This window comes from Macaca nemestrina, chromosome 6 (genome assembly GCF_043159975.1).
Source record: "Macaca nemestrina isolate mMacNem1 chromosome 6, mMacNem.hap1, whole genome shotgun sequence".
Classification (NCBI taxonomy): Eukaryota; Metazoa; Chordata; class Mammalia; order Primates; family Cercopithecidae; genus Macaca; species Macaca nemestrina.
Window position 1 is genome coordinate 46,806,564 of NC_092130.1, and position 20,872 is coordinate 46,827,435.

At 38.4% G+C, this 20,872-nt stretch overlaps 1 protein-coding gene across 2 annotated transcripts in view; it reads left to right on the top strand.

Annotated features, from left to right (window-relative positions):
• The window catches only part of LOC105467155 (follistatin like 4), a 555,957-nt gene that overhangs the window by 121,916 nt on the left and 413,169 nt on the right, over positions 1 to 20,872 (top strand). For both annotated transcript variants that reach the window (XM_071098467.1, XM_011716594.2), the window contains exon 3: positions 14,208 to 14,308. In XM_071098467.1, the coding sequence (XP_070954568.1) occupies positions 14,300 to 14,308 (9 nt within the window). In that variant the 5' untranslated portion in view covers positions 14,208 to 14,299. The remainder of the gene's footprint in view (positions 1 to 14,207; positions 14,309 to 20,872) is intronic.

Genomic DNA, 20,872 nt, shown 5'->3' on the forward strand with positions numbered 1-20,872 from the left:
AACAAGGCCACTCTCCCACCACCTCTCTCCACCCCATGATGTCAGTGGAAGCCATGTGGTGAGCCATAATGAGCCACTCCTATCATTCCCTGCCAGAGAGGTTTCAGTGAAGGCCTAATAGGAAGATTGAATTCCCACCCTTGCCAAGCACCAGCAAGGAGCCTCTCCCTCTTCTCAGTTCAGTGGACATTAAGTATTGAACTTGGACTTCTATACCCACTGGGGAGCAACAGATGACACCCTTGTCCCTTCTCCTACTAAAGTGATGTCAGAGAAAACTGGTTAAACCAGAAGGTTTAAATAAGATCCAGAGTTTCAGAACATAATGTTCAAAATGGCCAGGTTTCATTCAAAACTCATTCATCATGCAACCAACCAGGAAGACAATGAAAAGTACAATCAACAGATGCCAACACTGAAATGGCAGAAATGTTGGAGTTATTTGATAAGATTTTAAAGCAGGCATCATAAAAATGCTTCAGTAAGCAATTAGAAACACACTTGAAATCAATGAAAGAAAAGAGAAAGTCTCAACAAAGAAATAAAAGATATAAAGAAGAACCAAATAAAAATGTTAAAGCTGAAAGATACAATAACTAAAATAAAAAATTTAATAAATAGGTTCAATAGCAGATTGGAGGGTACAGAGGAAATAATTAGTGAGTTTGAAGATAGAACAATATATTGCCCAATCTGAAAATAGTAGAGAAAATAGACTGAAATTAACAGAGTCTCAGGAACCTGCAGGACCTATGTTATTAGAGTCCTGGAAGGAAGGGAGAAAGAGGACATGGCTCAAAAAGCACTCAAAGAAATAACGGTTGAAAACTTCCCAAATGTAACAAAAGACTCAACCTTTACATTCAAGGAGGTTAGCAAACTCCAAGCAGGATAAATCCACACCAATATAACTTCTAAAATTTCTGAAAATTAAGGACAAATAAAAAAATATTGAAAGCAGTAAGACAGAAATAAGACTTCATATGGCAAAAATAATGTGAATGACAGAAGAGTTATTAAAAACTATGGGGGCTAAACAGGCACAGTGGTACACATCTGTAATCCCAACACTTTGGGAGGCCAAGTTGTATGGATCATTGAGCCCAGAATTTCAAGACCAGCCTAGGCAACATAGTGAAAGTCCATCTCTACAAAAATACAAACAAAATTAGCTGAGTGTGGTGACATGTACCTACAGTCCCAGCTACTTGGGAGGCTGCATTGGAAGGATTGCTTAAGGCCCAGGAGGTTGAAACTGCAATGAGCCATGATCATGCCACTGCACCCCAGCCTGGGCAACAGAGCAAGACCCTGTCTCAAAAGAAAACAATAACAAAACAAACAAACAAACAAAAAACACAAAACCATGGAGGCCAGAAGGAAGCGACACAACCTGTTCCAACTGATAAAAGAATAACAACTGTCAACTCAGAATCCCATATCTAGAGAAAATATTCTTCAGGAATAAAACGATAATAAAGGCAATTCTTAGGAAAAGGAAAACTAAGATAATTTGTCTCCAGTAGAACTACCCTGAAAGAATATCTAAAGAAAATTTTCTAAAAAGAAAGAAAACAAAAATGGAATTTTGGAACACTGAGAAAGAAGAAAAAACATGGTAAGCAGAAACACGGGTAAATGCAACAGATTTTCCTTTTCCTCCTGAGTTTTCTAAATTATGTTTGATATTTGAAGCAAAAATTATAACACCATCTGATGTGGTTCTAAATGTATGTAGAGAATATATTTAAGACACTTATAAACAGGTGAGGGTAAAGGGAGGCAATATACTTTACTTGAACTGGTGAAATTATGAAACTAGTAAGACTGTGTAATGTTATGTATATATGATATAATTCTATTATTATACTTTAAGTTCTGGGATACATGTGCAGAACGTGCAGGTTTGTTACATAGGTATACATGTGCCATGGTAGTTTGCTGCACCCATCAACTCATCATCTACATTAGGTATTTCTCCTAATGCTATCCCTCCCCTATCCCCCACCCCAAAACAGGCCCTGGTGTGTGATGTTCCCCTCCTTGTGTCCATGTTTTCTCATTGTTCAACTCCCACTTATGAGTGAGAACATGTGGTGTTTGGTTTTCTGTTCCTCTGTTAGTTTACTGAGAATGATGGTTTCCAGCTGTATCCATGTCCCTACAAAGGACACGAACTCATCCTTTTTTTATGGCTGCATAGTATTCCATGGTGTGTATGTGCCACATTTTCTTTATCCAGTCCATCATTGATGGGCATTTGGGTTGGTTTCAATTATTGCTATTGTGAATAGTGCTGCAATAAACATATGTGTGCATGTGTCTTTATAGTAGAATGATTTATAATCCTTTGGGCATATAACCAGTAATGGGATTGCTGGGTTAAATGGTATTTCTGGTTCTAGATCCTTGAGGAATTGCCAAACTGTCTTCCAGGATGGTTGAACTAATTTACACTCCTACCAACAGTGTAAAAGCATTCCTATTTCTCCACATCCTCTCCAGCATCTGTTGTTTCCTGACTTTTTAATGATCCCCATTCTAACTGGCATGAGATGGTATCTCATTGTGGTTTTGATTTGCATTTCTCTAATGACCAGTGATGATAAGCTTTTTTTTCATATGTTTGTTGGCCACATAAATGTCCTCTTTTGAGAAGTATCCATTCATATCCTTTGCCCACTTTTTGATGGGGTTGTTTGTTTTTTTCTTGTAAATGTGTTTAAGTTCCTTGTAGATTCTGGATATTAGCCCTTTTTCAGATGGATAGATTGCAAAAATGTTCTCCCATTCTGTAGATTGCATGTTCACTCTGATGATAGTTTCTTTTTCTGTGCAGAAGCTCTTTAGTTTAGTTAGATCCCATTTGCCAATTTTGGCTTTTGTTGCCATTGTTTTTGGTGTTTTAGTCACGAAGTCTTTGCCCATGTCTATGTCCTGAATGGTATTGCCTAGGTTTTCTTCTAGGGTTTTTAATGGTTTTATGTTTTATGTTTAAGTCTTTAATCCATCTTGAGTTAATTTTTGTATAAGGTGTAAGGAAGGGGTCCAGTTTCAGTTTTCTGTATATGGCTAGCCAGTTTTCCCAACACCATTTATTAAATAGGGAATTCTTTCCCTATTGCTTGTTTTTGTCAGGTTTTTTAAAGATCAGACGGTTGTAGATGTGTGGCGTTATTTCTGAGGTCTCTGTTCTGTTCCATTGGTCTATATATCTGTTTTGGTACCAGTACAATGCTGTTTTGGTTACTGTAGCCTTGTAGTGTAGATTGAAGTCAGGTAGTATGATGCCTCCAACTTTGTTCTTTTTGTTTAGGGTTGTCTTGGCTATATGGGTTCTTTTTTGGTTCCATATGAAATTTAAAGTTGTTTTTCTAATTCTGTGAAGAAAGTCAATGGTAGCTTGATGGGGATAGCACTGAATCTACAAATTACTTTGGGCAATATGGTAATTTTCACGATATTGATTCTTCCTATCCATGAGCATGCAATGCTTTTCCATTTGTTTGAATCCTCTCTTATTTCCTTGAGCAGTGGTTTGTAGTTCTCCTTGAAGAGGTCCTTCACATCCCTTATAAGTTGTATTCCTAGGTATTTTATTCTCTTTGTAGCAACTGTGAATGGAAGTTCACTCATGATTTGGCTCTCTGTTATTGGTGTGTAGGAATTCTTGTGACTTTTGCACATTCATTTCGTATCCTGAGATTTTGCTGAAGTTGCTTATCAGCTTAAGGCAATTTTGGGCTGAGACGATGGGGTTTTCTGAATATACAGTCATGTCATCTGCAAACAGGGACAACTTGACTTTCTCTCCTCCTGTTTGAATACTCTTTATTTCTTTCTCTTGCCTGATTGCCTTGGCCAGAACTTCCAATACTATGTTGAATAGGAGTGGTGAGAGAGGGCATCCTTGTCTTCTGCCAGTTTTCAAAGGGAATGCTTCCAGCTTTTGCCCATTCAGTATGATATTGGCTGTGGGTTTTTCATAAATAGTTCTTATTATTTTGAGATATGTTGCATCAATACCTAGCTTATTGAGAGTTTTTAGCATAAAGAGTTGTTGAATTTTATTGAAGGCCTTTTCTGCATCTATTGAGATAATCATGTGGTTTTTGTCATTGGTTCTGTTCATGTGATGGATTGCATTTATTGATTTGTATATGTCAAACCAGCCTTGCATCCCAGGGATGAAGCCGACTTGATTGTGGTGGAGAAGCGTTTTGATGTGCTGCTGGATTCGGTTTGCCAGTATTTTATTGAGGATTTTCCCATCGATGTTCATCAGGGAAATTGGCCTGAAATTTTCTTTTTTTATTATGTCTCTGCCAGGTTTTAGTATCAGGATGATGCTGGCCTCATAAAATGAGTAAGGGAAGAGTCCCTCTTTTTCGGTTGTTTGGAATACTTTCAGAAGGAATAGTACCAGCTCCTCTTTGTACCTCTGGTAGAATTTGGCTGTGAATCTGTCTTGTCCTGGGCTTTTTTCGGTTGGTAGGCTATTAATTACTGACTCAATTTCAGAACTTGTTATTGGTCTATTCAGGGATTCAACTTCTTCCTGGTTTAGTCTTGGGAGAGTGTATGTGTCCAGAAATTTATCTATTTCTTCTAGATTTTCTAGTTTATTTGCATAGAGGTATTTATAGTATTCTCTGATGGTAGTTTGTATTTCTGTGGGAATAGTGGTGATATCCCCTTTATCATTTTTTTTGTGTGTCTATTGGATTCTTTCCTCTTTTCTTCTTTATTAGTCTAGCCTAGCAGTCTACCTATTTAGTTTATCTTTTCAGAAAAAACAGCTCCTGCTGGCTGGGTGCAGTGGCTCACGCCTGTAACCCCAACACTTTGGGAGGCTGAGGTGAGTGGATCACCTGAGGTCGGGAGTTCAAGACCAGCCTGACCAAAATGGAGAAACCCCATCTGTACTAAAAAATACAAAATTAGCCAGGCGTGGTGGTGCGTGCCTGTAATTCCAGCTACTTGAGAGGCTGAGGCAGGAGAATCACTTGAATCCAGGAGGCGGAGGTTGTAGTGAACTGAGATGGTGCCATTGCACTCCAGCCTGGGCAACAGAAGCAAAACTCCATCTCAAAAAGAAGAAAAAAAAGAAAGAAAGAAAGAAAAAGGAAAGAAAGAAAGAAAGAAAGAAAGAAAGGAAGGAAGGAAGGAAGGAAGGAAGGAAGGAAGGAAGGAAGGAAGAAAGAAAGAAAGAAAGAAAGAAAGAAAGAAAGAAAGAAAGAAAGACAGCTCCCGAGTCATTGATTTTTTTGAAGGGTTTTTCGTGTCTCTATCTCTTTCAGTTCTGCTCTGATCTTAGTTATTTCTTGTGTTCTGCTAGCTTTTGAATTTGTTTGCTCTTGCTTCTCTAGTTCTTTTAATTGTAATGTTAGGGTGTCAATTTTAGATCTTTCCTGCTTTCTCCTGTGGGCATTTAATGTTATAAATTTCCCTTTAAACACTGCTTTAGTTGTGTCCCAGAGATTCTGGTAGGTTGTGTCTTTGTTCTCATTGGTATCAAAGAACTTATTTATTTCTGCCTTAATTTCCTTATTTACCCAGGTTGTTCAGTTTCCATGTAGTTGTGTGGTTTTGAGTGAGTTTTATATAATGTAATTCTTAAAGCAGCCAGGTAAAAGTCATACAAAGAGATATACTCAAAAACACTACAGATAAATACAAATTGAATCAAAATAAATATCAATAATACAAAAATATTATATATAAATATATCTTAGAAGTTTAACCCAAAAGAAGGCAGGAAAAAGAAAACATAAATGAAAAAGAGAAAACACACACAAAACAAAAAATAAAATGGCAGGCATAAACACTGACATATCAATTGAATGTAAATGGTCTAAATAGGCTATTAAAAGAGATTTTCAGAATGGATTAAAAAACATCCTGCTATAGGCTGTCTGTAAGAAATTCACTTCAAATATAACAATATAGGCAGGTTGAATGTAAAAGTATACAAACATTAATCAAAAGAATTCAAAGTAGCTATATTAACAGCAGATAATATAGATGAAATGGTTTGGCTGTGTCCCCACACAAATCTCATCTTGAATTGTAGCTCTCATAATTCCCATTTGTTATGGGAAGGACCCAGTGAGAGATAATTGAATCATGAAAGTGATTTCCCCCATACTCTTCTCATGGTAGTGAATAAGTCTCATGAGATCTGATGGTTTTATAAGGGGAAACCCCTTTTTGTTTGGCTCTCATTCTCTTGTCTGCTGCCATGTAAGACATCCCTTGCTCTTCTGCCATGATTGTGAGTCCTCCTCAGCCATGTGGAACTGTGAGTCAATTAAACCCCTTTTCTTTATAAATTACACCGTCTTGGGAACGTCTTCATTAGCAGTGTGAGAACAGCCTAATACAGTAGACTTCATAGCAAAAAAAAAAAAAAAAAGTCAGAGACAGAGAGGAACATCATATAATGGTAAAAGGGTTGGTCTACCAAGGAGATATAGCAATCCTAAATGTGTATGCAGCATAAATAGAGCTGCAAAATATGTGAAGCAGGTATTGAAAGAATTGAAAGGAGGAACAGACACATTCAGTTATAGTTGGTGACTTCAAAACCTGCTCTTTCAACAATTGTTAGAACAGCTAGATAGAAAATCAGTAGAGGAAAAGAAGAATTCAAGAACACCATCAACAAACAGGATCCAATCAATAGTTGCAGAATACTCAATCCAACAACAGCAGAATACACATTTTTAAAAGTGTGCACAGAACATATAACAAAATAGACCATATCCTGGGCCATAAAACAAACCTCACTAACTTTGAAAGAATTTATACCACACAGGGTGCATTCTCCATCCACAATGAAACAAAACTAGAAATCCATATAGAAAAGTACAGGAAAATTTCCAAACAATTGGAAACATAATAACACACTTCTAAATAATCCATTGGTCAAAGAGGAAGTCTCAAAGGAAATTAAAAAAAATATTAAACTGAATTAAAATGAGAACATATCATATCAAAATTTACGGGACATAAAGCAGTGCTGAGAGGGAAGGTTACAGCATAAATGCATTCCTTAGAAAAGAGGGCCAAGTGTGGTGGTTCGCACCTGTAATCCCAGTACTTTGGGAGGCTGAGGCAGGTGAATTGCTTGAGCTCAGGAGTTCAAGACTAGCCTGGGCAACATGGAGAAATCCTGTCTCTACCACACACACACACATGCACACACACAAATTTTGTGTGTGTATATATATATATATAAATATATATATATATAATATATATATATTCTTCCATTGATGAACATTTGAGTTGTTTTTACCTTTTAGCTGTTGTCAGTATTGCTGCTATGAACATTCATGAGCAAAGTTTTGAGTGCTTATTTTCAATTCTTTTGGGCATATACTTAGGGGTGGAATTGCTGGGTCATATGACCATTTTATGTTTAACCTTTTAAAGGACCCGCCACACTGTCTTCCATGACTGAATAATTTTACATTTCTATTATATGTATATATATATATGTAAAAAGTACATGGAACTATCTCAAATAATCTAAGCTCACAACTCAAGAGCTTAGAAAATGAAGGTTAAAATAGACCCAAAGCAAGCAGAACTAAAGAAATAATAAAAATGAGAAAAGAAATTGATGACATTGAAAACAAAAACCCAATGGAGAAAAATCAATGAAACAAAGGGTTACTTCTAAAGATCAATACATTTGACACCAAACCTTAAGAAAGTCTGACAAAAATAAAAAAGGGAGAAGGCACAGACTACCAATACCAGGAATTAAACAAGGAATATTACAGACTCTTCAGACATCAAACAAAGAATAAGGTAATATTAACCACTCTGCACATATAAATTTGACAACCAAAATTAAATGAAATAATTCTTCAAAACACATAAACTTCCACAACTCCTCCAATATTAAGGTAATTTGAATAGTCCTATAAGTATTAGGAAAATTGAATTAATAACTAAAAATTCTCCAAAAGAAAACCTTCAGCTCAGATGATTTCACTGGAGGATTCTACAAAATGTTTGAAGACCTAACACCAATTCTACACGATCTTTTCCAGAAAACAGAGGAGGAAGGAATATGTCTCAGTTCATGTTATGAAGCTGGTATTACCCTAATACTAAAACCAGACAAAAACACTACAAAAAACCCCACTAAAGACCTATATCTGTCATAAATATAGATACAAACATTCTTAATGGAAATACTACCAGAGAATACAACAAAATATACAAAGAATTATATACCAAGAGAAATAAAGAGAAAACTACTAAAAAGAAATGAAAGAAATGAGAGAGATCTAGTTAGATCTAACTAAATGATGAGACATACTCAACATAGTAAAATGTCAATTCTCCCCAAATTGATATACAGGTTTAACAAAATTCCCACCAAAATTAAAATAGGATTTTCTATAGATATAGACAAGATGATTATAAAATTTATACAGAAAGATAAAAGATCAAGAATAGCTAACATAATTTTGAAAAAAAAATTGTAAGGAATCACTGATTTCAAGACATAGCTATAGAAATCAAGATGATGTGATGTTGTTAGAGAAACAGATACATAGGTCAATGGGAGAGAATAGAGAACCTAGAAATAAACCCAAAAAATGTGCTTGAGTATTTTTTGTATGGAAGTGAAATTCATATACAATTAACCATTTTAAAATGAATAAATCAGTGACATTTAGCACATTCACAATGTTGTGCAACCATCACCTCTGGCTAGTTTCAAAACATCTTCATTACTCCAAAAAAAAACCCCATAGCTTATGGGAAGTAGTTACTCTACATTCCTTCTTTCAACCACCAATCTGCTTTCTGTTTCTATGGATTTACCTATTCTGAATATTTCATATTAAAAGGATCGTATAATATGTGACATTTTGTGTATGTCTTCTTTCACTTAACATATTTTTGAGGTTCAGCTATGTTGTTGCATGTATCAGTACTTTATTCCTCTTGTGGCTAAATAATTTTTCATTGTATGCATATACTACAATTCATTTATCTATTCTTTCACTGATGAACATTTGAGTTGTTTTTACCTTTTAGCTGTTGTCAGTATTCCTGCTGTGAACATTCATGTGCAAATTTTTGAGTGCTTATTTTCAATTCTTTTGGGCATATACTTAGGGGTGGAATTGCTGGGTCATATGACCATTTTATGTTTAACTTTTTAAGGACCTGCCACACTGTCTTCTACGAGTGAACAATTTTACATTTTTATCAGCAAGGTATGGGGCTTCCAGTGATTCATATCCTCACCAACAGTTGTTATTTTCCTTTAAAAATATGTATTACTGTAGCCTTCCTGGTAGTGGGTATGAAGTGTTATATCATTGTGGTTTGATTTGTATTTCCTTAATGCAAATATTCAGCCATTTGTATATCTTCTCTGAAGAAATGTTTGTTCAAGTCCTTTGCCTAGCTTTTAATTGAGTTGTTCATCTTTTTTGTTGTTGAGTCATGCAAGTTCTTATTCCTTATTGGATATATATGCAAATATTTTCTCTTATTCTGTAGGTTGTCTTTTTATTTCCTTGATAAGGTTCTTTGATACACAACACTTTTTAAATTTTGATAAACTCAAATTTATTTATATTTGTTACTCATGATTTTTGTGTTATATCTAAGGATACGTTGCCAAATCCAAGGTCATGAAGATTTACGCCTATGATTTCCCCCCAAGAGTTTATGTTTTTAGCTCTTATATTTATGTTGTAGATCAATTTTAAGTCAATTTTTAAATTTGGTATGAGGTAGGGGTCTAAACACATTCTTTTGCATGTGGATATCCAGTTATCCTAGGGTAAATTGTCATAGAGATAGTTCTTTCTCCATTGTATAGTCTTGGAACCCTTGTTGAAAATCAGTTGGCCATAGATGTGTATTTCTGGACTCTTAACTCTATTTCATTGGTCTATATGTCTGTCCTTATACCAGTACCACACTCTTTTAATTTCTGCAGCTTTGTAGTAGGTATTGAAGTGTGAGCCCTTTGACTTTGTTCTTCTTTTAAAAGATTGGTTTGGCTATTCAGGGACCCTTGCAATTTCTATCCAGTTGATTTTTGGCAAAGATGTAAAATAAGTCAGTGGATAGCCTTTTCAACAAATGGTGCTGGACATTTGTAGGAAAAAAAAGAACCTCGTCCTAAGTCTCAGACATTGTATAAAAATTCCCTCAAAATGGGTGACAGACTTAATTGTAAAATATAAAACTATTAAACTTTTATTTAAAAAGAGGAGAAAAGGCCGGGCGCGGTGGCTCAAGCCTGTAATCCCAGCACTTTGGGAGGCCGAGACGGGCGGATCACGAGGTCAGGAGATCAAGACCATCCTGGCTAACACGGTGAAACCCCATCTCTACTGAAAAATACAAAAAAAAAAAAAAAAAGAAGAAGAAGAGAAAAATCTTTGGGATCTTGGATTTAGACTTGACCCCAAAAGCAAGACCCACAAAATGGAAAAAATGTAAGTCTGACTGCATCAAAATTAAAAACTTTTGCTCTGCAAAAGATCCCATTAAGAGATTGGAAAAACAAGCTATAGACTGGAGGAAAACATTTCTAAACCACATCCACAAAGAACTAGCATCTTGAATGTATAAAAAACTCTCAACACTCAACAGTAAAAGAACCAAACAATGCAATTAGAATGAAGAGATATTTCACCAAAAAGGATATACAGATGACAAATAAGCACATGAAAAGATGTTCAGCATCCTTAGCCATTAAATAAATGTAAGTTAAAACCAAACACCTGTCAGAATGGCTAAAATAAAAAATAATGACAACACCAAATGCAGGCAAGGATGCAGAGAAATGGAATCACTCATACATTACTAGTAGGAAGCTAAAATAGTTTAGCTATTCTGAAAACTAGTTTTGCTGGTTCTTTTTTTTTTGGCTTTTTCATGAAACATTTTTATTCAAAATTGGCCACTTTTTTTAAAGAAGTAAACATGCAACTATCATACAAGCCAACAATTGTACTCATGGGCATATATCCCAGAAAAATGAAAATTTATGTTCACACAAAAACCTGTACACAAATATTTATAGCAACTTTATTTGTAACCACCAAAAAATAGAAAAAGCCAGGTGGTTAAACAAATGTGGCACTTCCATACCATGGAATACTACTCAGTCATACAAAGGAGTAAACTATTGACACATGAAACAACTTGTATAATTCTCAAGGTAGGTATGCTGAGCAAAGAAAGCCAATCTACCAGAGGTTACATGTTGTATGATTCCCTTTACCTAGCATTCTTAAAATGACACAATTATAAAAATGAGAAAAAAATGGAGGTTGCCAGAGATTAGGGCTAAGCAGGGAGCGAGAGAGGGAAGGGAGGTGGGATGGGCATAAAAGGACCACAGAAAGAATTCTTGTTATAGGAGTTTCCTGTATCTTCCTTGTGTCCATGTCAATAACCTGGTTGTGATATTATACTATGGTTTTTCAAGTTGTTACCATTGGAGGAAACTGGGTAAAGGGCATACAAGATCTCTCTGTATTATTTCTTACAAATGTATGTGAATCTAGAATTATTTCAAAATTTAAAAAAAATCGAAAAATCACTAAGTGACATATTAGGTTTTTTCCATTTGCTTTTTAAAAATTTTTATTATTTTATTTTTCCATAAGTTACTGGGGTACAGGTGGTATTTGGTTATATGAGCAAGTTCTTTAGTGGTGATTTGTGAGGGTTTGGTGTACCCTTCACCCAAGCAGTACACACTGCACCATATTTGTAGTCTTTTATCCCTCACCCCCTCCCAACTCTTTCCCCTAAGTACCCAAAGTCCATTGTATCATTCTTATGCCTTTGCATCCTCATAGCTTAGCTCCCACATATCAGTGAGAACATACAATGTTTGGTTTTCCATTCCTGAATTACTTCACTTAGAATAGTAGTCTCCCATCTCATCCAGGTCACTGCAAATGCTCTTTTTTTTTTTTTTTTTTGAGACAGAGTCTCAGGCTGGAGTGCAGTGGTGTGATCTCGGCTCACTGCAAGCTCCATCTCCCAGGTTCACGCCATTCTCCTGCCTCAGCGTCCCGAGTAGCTGAGACTACAGGTGCATGCCACCACACCTGGCTCATTTTTTGTATTTTTAGTAGAGACGGGGTTTCACCATATTAGCCAGGATGGTCTCAATCTCCTGACCTCGTGATCCGCCCGCCTCGGCCTCCCAAAGTGCTGGGATTACAGGCGTGAGCCACCAAGCCCGGCCATATGCTCTTAATTCGTTCCTTTTTATGGCTTAGTAGTATTCTGTCGTGTATATATACGACAGTTTCTTTATCCACTCGTTGATTGATGAGCATTTGGGTTGGTTCCACAATTTTGCAATTGTGAATTGTGCTGCTATAAACATGCATGTGCAAGTGTCTTTTTCGAATATTGACTTATTTTTCTCTGGGTAGATACCCAGTAGCTGGATCAAATGGTAGTTCTACTTTTAGTTCTTTAAGGAATCTCCACGTTGTTTTCCACAGTGGCTGTACTAGTTTACATTCCTACCAGCAGTGTAGAAGTGTTCCCTGATCACCACAGTTTTTTCCATTTGTAATAAGAGCCTGAAAGCCTGTTGGTATGTAATAAGCAAGCACACCAGTGGTTAGGTGGAGGAAGGCAGATGAGGACACTCATGATTCCTTTACTCAGTTTATCTCTTGGTTGAACATCACTGACTGCTGGGATGCTTGAGACTGTTGTAATTTTAAATTGGTGCTTTTCTTAGTCATGTATGTTTGATTTGTGCCCATAATAGGCTGTGTTTAAAGACTAGAAACATAAGGAACCTGATGATGAAATACAAGCTAATTAAGAGCAAAAAATGGTTTAAGTCTACAATTTTGCTTCAAAATTACCTTCACCAATCTGTAAATTGCATTCATCTGATAAAAATCCTTATATATAGACTATCAAGCTGTCTTTCATACTTCAAAAACAGTGTTAAAAAGAGAAAAATAGAGTGACAATTATATTCAGTTTGGTTTTTCATGTGTTGAGAATAAAGGCTGTATCCACACCCACAACATGTTATTTGCAGAGCGCTTGGAAATAGTGGCCTGAAATCTTTCCCCTCCTGCCATTTATAAACAAAACATAGAAAATATATAAATAAAACGGTAGTGTTTTAAAGCATGAAATTCCAGAATTTTAGATACCAATTCTTAAAAGACAGTTTTTTGCCTATACTTGAGGCACTGTCAAGGATTTAAGTCCTAAAACACTTTTTTTCATACACATTCTGTCCCCAAACTAGATATTACATCATTTTTTAGTGTATGTGTCAGAAAATGATGCTTTATTTCATTTAATTAAATAAAAATTAAATATTATGTATTTGTTGTTAAATGATACAAAATGGAAACTTATCTGTAATGACTGTATTTCATGAATGTTATTAATGATTGCATTAAAGCCAATTTTAGAAGATAACATTCAATATGATACTCTGAAATAATTTGTTTAAACTTCAAATCACTTCTTTGTTATATATTACACCAAAATGGTAAAACTATTTTAAAATGTTTTGAAGAGGGTTGTAGTGAAAGGCATGCAAGTCACATATGGCTAGGCAATGCTGATGTGTGTACATGCATTTGTCAGTTTTAAAGCATCCTGTTTATGTCAGTTGTTATGTGCCCACTGTTTTTATTTACTGCAATTAGGAAACGGAGGGTCCTAGTTAATTAAATGTTCTCCATAACTGAAAATTACCATATGTCTCAGCACTGGGTTGGGGTTCTTGGCAAATAATGTACAAAACACATCTCCACGTGGAAAGTGGGGATGATGCTCATATTAATAGCATTTGCCTCCCATGCTGTGTACCTGAAGCCAGTCAAATAATGCATCAGGTTTTTATTTACATTTTGACTTATTTCTCATTTGATGTGTTTTCCACTTTGCGTAACAGAAAAACCCAACTCAATTGATCTAAGTAGGAAGGAAAATAAATCCTGAGGTAGGTCAGCTTTAGAATGGGTTATTTCAGCAGCTCATTAAGGACCGAGGTTCTTTTTCTTTCCCTGTTCCACCATCCTCCATGAGTCAACTCAGCCATTTGCAGGGTCACAACTTGGTGGCTGTGGGTCTAGGGGTATTTTATACTTAATGACAGTATCAAGAGGGAAAAGAAGTACCACCTCTTCCTGTGTACCTCTTTGTCTCCCCAGCTGACACTCTCTCACCTCTCCTCAGCCAGAAGTGGGCTCCCTGATCACCACTGGCAAGTTCCTGGAAAAGAGCTTCAAGATTGGCTTAGACCATGCTGAAGGTGAGAAACTTGAATGGAATTGACATTCTATATGCAGAAAAGAAGAGAGATATATTTTGAGTATCCAATCAACAACGTCTACCATAATTTCTTAGACTACATGTTTAATTTTGATTTTACATGACAAGGGTTCATGATAAGGACAATTAATTAAATATACCAATAGATTCAGAAGAGAAGTTTCTCCAGTCACCTATTTGTAGTACATAAATTCTGAGATACATGATAGCTGCTATATACACACACAGTGTGGAACTGATACAGAATTGTGTAATGATTATGAGGACAGGCTCTGAGTCAAATCCTAGCTCTGCCATTTGCCAGCCAAATTGCCTTAGATAAACTGGGTAACTTCTTTGAGCTTAATTTATACAATAAGGATCTTACAGAGTTGTCATGAGGATTAGACAAAACAATACATATAAAGGGCTAGGACTGGTGTCCAAGGCATACTTAGCAATCAATAAACCTTAGGTGCTGGTTGAATGGTAGTGATGATGATAATGGGTTAGACATCACTTTGCACCTCTCGACAACTGAGCATCTAGTCTTTCCTGCTTTCAACTCTTGCATCTGGTCGCTATCCTCTCTATCCAGTGTGTTCTTCATACAGCAGCCACAGACATCTGTTAAAAACATACTATAGATCCTGTCATTCTCTTGCTCTATCCCCCACCCCCATGGCTTTCCTTACACCTAACATCAGATATAGAGTCCTTACAGTGGTTCCCCCTTATTTGAGGTTTCACTTTCACTTTCCACAGGTTTAGTTACCTGCAGTCAACTGCGGTCTAAAACATTACATATAATAAGATACTTTGAGAGGAAGAGATATATATCATATTCACATGGCTTTTATTATATTGTTATGTTATGAATTATTGTTATTAATCTCTTACTGTACCTAATTTATAAATTAAACTGTATCATACGTATGTATGTATGGGAAAAACCAGTATATACAGGTGCAGTACTATCCATGATTTCAGGCATCCACTAAGTGTCTTGGAACATATCGCCGTGGATAACGAAGGGCTACTGTATTTGTCAGGACACTGTGTGATCTGGTCCTTGCCTAGCCCGCTCCTTCTTCTGCAACTCTTCACCTGGATCCCTCTGCTTAGCTACATCAGCCAGTTCTTTCTTTACACCTTCTAGGCCTTCTGCCTAAATGCCCTCCCAGCTAGATCTTCTCGTATGTCACCCCTCACCTAATCATATCTCTGCCTAAGCACCCCCGTGAAAAAACTTTGTCCTCTGCCATCTTGAAAAGTCACCACTCTTACTTCCAGTTACTTCTGTCAGTCTGGGGTCTCTAGAAAACAGAACTGGAGCTAAAGTTTATAAGCTAAAACACTTTATCAACAAGAAGGATAATCCTAGGGAAGCAGGTGCAGGGAAGGAGAAAGCTCTAATGCTGAGCAGGCCACAGCCTTGTAACAAGTGCAGCTGTGTATGTGCTGGGCCTCCAGGGTATCTTCAAAGAAGACTTGGGGCACTGCATCTCCATGGAGACCATCCAGGGAAACAAGGGGGAATTTGTTTGCTGGTTTCCTCCTGTGCCCAGTCTCCCACTGGTCAAAGTCCAGCCCTCAGGGCATTAACTGTGCTGTATTGAGTGGCCTCTTCAGGAGGTCTCTGGGGAAGCCTGAGCCCCAGGTCTTGAGTCTGACAAATGCATAGGCATGGAGGCCAGTTTCTCACTGTCATTTGGTGCCTCAGGCAGGACTATTTTATTTATTTATTTTTTTGAGATGGAATCTCACTCTGTCGCCCAGGCTAGAGTGCAGTGGTACGACATGGCTCACTGCAACCTCTGCCTCCCGGGTTCAAGTGATTTTTCTGCCTCAGCCTCCCAAGTAGCTGAGACTACAGGCTGGTGCCACCACGCCCAGCTATTTTTTGTATTTTTAGTAGAGACGGAGTTTCACCATGTTGGCCAGGATGGTCTCGACCTCTTGACCTTGTGATCCGCCCGCCTAGGCCTCCTACAGTGCTGGGATTACAGCCTTGAGTCACCGTGCCCAGCCAGACAGGACTTCTTGATCTGAAGTAGTGGCAGTAACAGCAGAGGGGAACTAGCTCTAAGACTGTGGAGATGGCATGGAACAGTTAATAGGGTCACTCTTGCTAGGAAGCAAGGCAAATAAGTGTCCAAAGCCCTGGTCCAGGTTAGGGTCAAAGAGGTCAGAATGGCTGCTTAGATCTAGGGTGTCCTATCAACTAAGTCCAGTACCATCTTATACCCCTGAAGGTTGGATAGTTGTCTTCATAGCCCTTGAAGTGACCCACCATAACACTGCATATTCATTTGAATAGAATGCTTATTTAGAAGAATGGAAGCTTCAGCCGGCCAGGTAGCTAATGCCTGTAATCCCAGCACTTTGGGAGGCCGAGGCGGGGTAGATTGCTTGAGCCCAGGAGTTCAAGACCAGCCTGAGCAACATAGGGATACCCCGTCTCTACAAAAAATACAAAAATTAGCTGGGTGTGGTGGTGCATGCCTGTAGTCCCAGCTATTGGGAGGCTAAGGTGGGAGGATCACCTGAGCCCAGGGAGGCTGAGGCTGCAGGGAGCCGTGATCCCACCACTGGACTCTAGCCTGGGTGAGAGAGTAAGACCCTGTCTCAGAAAAGAAGAGAAAAAAAAAAAAAGAATGGAAGCTCCCTAAGGTAGCAGTTCACCTTTAAAATCAGATAGATAGATAGATAGATAGATAGATAGATAGATAGATAAATACATACATACATACATACATACATACATACATACATACATACATACATAGACAGATTTAGATTTTCACGTTATTTACGATTCTATACTGGTGAGTTGGAAAACAGGGTCATGATAAAAATTTATGTTGTCCCTTTTGAAGAAAGGAAATTGGCCCCTCTCTTCACTCTCCTCTTAGTATGTTCCCTCTTTCATCCCTTTTGCCTATGCTCAGTAGGGTATACTACTTCATGGCTGTAGGCCTGGACATCTCATCCCCAATTGTCCCTTGTAAACAATACATTCTTAAGAGTAGCAGACTTCAGTTTCCTCCTGTTATCAGCACCTTTCTTGGTCCCCTTCTGCCATCAGTCCAGCCCCTGGGAGTTTGATGGGAATTTGCCTTGGTAATAATGCCATGGTGAGGGTTTTATGTTCATCTCCCTCCATTTGTACCATTCACAATTCCCTTTCCATCACTGCATCTTCTCATTTATCCCAACTTCTTCATTAAAATTCCTACTCTATACCACTTCTCCTTTGTCTTGAAAAATTTCCCCAATCACAGTTGTCCCTTGAATGAATACCTTATCTCCATGCTAGCTACTTTTCTCCCTGAATCAAAGTTAAAAACAACTATGTCTGTGTGGTCTTAGGTCTAGGATCTTGAACTTACTGCCAACATTCCCTTAATTTCTAGATGATTAATGAATTATCATCTTAAAATAAGCATTAATATTAGAGGAAAACTTCAACATCATAGCTCTGTTTAGATCAGAATAACTGAACTTCTATAAATACTGGCAAAATAAAGGCAAAGACCTTTAGAATTGAAAATGGTCTTAGACGTTTCATTTAGTATGACTGCCTCCCACCTACCCATCCCCAATTCCCAGCTGAAAGAAGAGAAAACAAGATCTGGGAAAGGTATGACTCTCCCAGGCTCACTGAGCCGTAGAGGCTGAGGCAGGAGAGAGACCCCATCCTTGTGCCTCCCATCCAGGGCTCTCCTAAGCACGTGGCTGGCTCTTCAGTGAACTGCATGGTTTGGTTTGAAGACAAAAACATTTTTTGAACAGGCAGCAGAATGTTATATTATGCAAGACAAGGAAGACTGTTTCCTGCCTTTTCCCACCTTCTCACATGACTTCCCGGCCTGGCTTCTAATGGGTATTTCTAGGCACTGTTTGACCAGCCTAGTGGTGACTCCCAAGGGTAAGCTGACCCACAGTTAGTGATGCAGATACTTTTGGTTGCATCTGGAGAAAGTGCCTTGCTTCCTCCTGATCCCCATGGCTGTGTGTCATCTCTGAGTATACTGATATGCAGGTATAATCTGAAATGACCAAAAGAGACACACATCATTTGGCAGTAGTTTTTTTTTTTTATCATATTGTTGTGTTTTTGGTAAGGATTAGAAATAGAAAAAAGATTTTACACTCCAGCCTGGGCGACAGAGTGAGACTCCGTCTCAAAAAAAAAAAAAAAAAAAAAAAGAAAAAAAAAAGAAAAAAGATTTTAAACTGGCAAAGTAAAAAATATTTGGGTTGCTTAAACTTTTTGATCTTGTAAAAGTATATTAATAACATTTTTATATGTGTCTCTGACTGAACCACTCACCAATAACTTAGAGTGGGGCTGGGGGCAGCAATTGGAATTTATGTTTCCTTTTAGCTCCCCTATTCCAAACTTATTGAACTACATGAAATTCAAAACTTAAACATTTTTTCCCCCAAGAATCCTAGTTGGCTACTGAGAATCAGTATGCTTGCAAGTTCCGAAACTGGGTTTCAGGCAAATTTTGAAATTCTCTGTGTGAAATCTAGCCTATTTTCCAATTTGGGGTATACTATTAAACAAAATATTACACTGAGAGGTAAAAGCACAGAGCAATTCAAAGAGGTGTCAAGGTTACTGGCATCTGATGCTGCTTCCCTGGAGCCTTGTTTTATTTTGTCATTCACACTTCACCTTTCTCATTCCAAGGTGACTTTTAATTTCACTCTTATTTTATGCACAGTAGTCAAACAGCTCACTTCGGATGTTAACATTCTCTCTAAGGAATATTCCATACATCTGGTTTGCAGCAACTACTTTCTTCTACTTCTTTGGGAAGCGTGTAGAAGTTCAGTGCCTGTTCACTGCATTAAACAGAGCTATTTCTGATCTTGGTCAATCTATAGACCCTGATTTACATATGACCTTGAGTTATTAAAAAACAAAAAATACACAAAGTCCTGCTTTGATTATGTAATAAGGCCACTAGGCTGACTCAGGGACTTTGTGATCAGAGCTGAGAACAGAAATCTGCTTTTCCAAATACCTCATGTCTGAGAGGAGAGCTGAATCCGGCCTCTAAGCCATGGGGTACCTTCCTGACCACAGAGGGAGGCACAGCACATTTCCAAACTTCCCTGTTTCCTTTTTTTTTTTTTTTTTTTTTTTTTTTTTGAGATGGAGTCTTGCTCTGTCACCCAGGCTGGAGTGCAGTGGCGTGATCTTGGCTCACTGCAACCTCCACCTCCTGGGTTCACGCCATTCTCCTGCCTCAGCCTCCAAGTAGCTGGGACTACAGGCGCCCACCACCACGCCCAGCTAATTTTATTTTATTTTATTTTATTTTTTTGTATTTTTAGTAGAGACGGGGTTTCACCGTGTTAGCCAGGAGGATGGTCTCGATCTCCTGACCTTGTGATCCACCCGCCTCGGCCTCCCAAAGTGTTGGGATTACAGGCGTGAGCCACCGTGCCCAGCCTCCCTGCTTCCTTTTATACTCATTTTATCTTTTCTGTTTCCCAAGATGAAAAGTGCCATCCCTTCCCCAGTCCTGCCATGGAGAATCTGGCCCCTAGCCAGCCTCAGAAGTTCAGTCATGGTGGCCTTGGCAAAGATTCATAGTCAAATCCGAGAGAGCATCACGCTGGCTAGGGCCCAGGGTCACTGAGGATGGAGTAGCCTTTATCATTCTGAGTAAAAATCATGGTATCCACATGGGAAGTCAACCAGGTTTTGTCCAATCCCTCATTTTACAAGTGGGGAAACTGATACCTACAGCAGAGATACGATTGGCTCTGCATTACATAGCTGGGCCGTGATAGAGGGAGAACTGGACCTCAGACCAAAACTGTGTGATGTTGGGAACACGCTGGCCTATTCACTGCTGTATCTCTAGCAATTATTAAGAGCACAGTGCCTGCTGCATAGGAGGGGTTCAGCAGCAGGACAATCTGGGAGGAAAAAACAAATGTAATATCTCTTTCTTCATGTTAGCCTTCCATTATTCTTCCCCTTTTCCTTACATTTAACTAACTTCATCCTCAGAAAAATCCCCTCTGTCACCTCCCCCAGGCCAGGAGAGATCACAGAGGCATGGACAGGACACTGTTCACCTAAGCCAGGAAGGCCCCTGGTGCCCACGCAGCCAGAGCAGGAGGCAGGCCCTCAGAAAGGCTCCTGGCCATCAGCCTGGCCTGGGTAGGGGCTTCCGCCTAAGTTTCCTGCCAGACTGAGGCTATGGTATGACCATTTATGGGGCCCTAGTTGTTACAAAGGTGTTTCTAGCTCATTCGGGAATCAAGACTGATTTCAAAAGCTGCTGATGTTAAAGAGGGACCCAGAAAAGTTTGGGAGCCCCAGGCTTGGGGATGGGATCAGTAGGGGGAAATGTCTTGTTAGGGAGAAGGGACCCTCTGGGTCCAGCTAGGTCAGGTAGGCAAATGTCACTTGGGATTGCCCCTGTATGCCCAGAACGTCTTAAGATTCTGTAGTTGGAAGAGGGAAGATTCAGGAAAGAGGAAGAAAACCTTTGCTGTGTCACAGGTTGTTGGGTCTCAACGGTGGGGGGTTTCA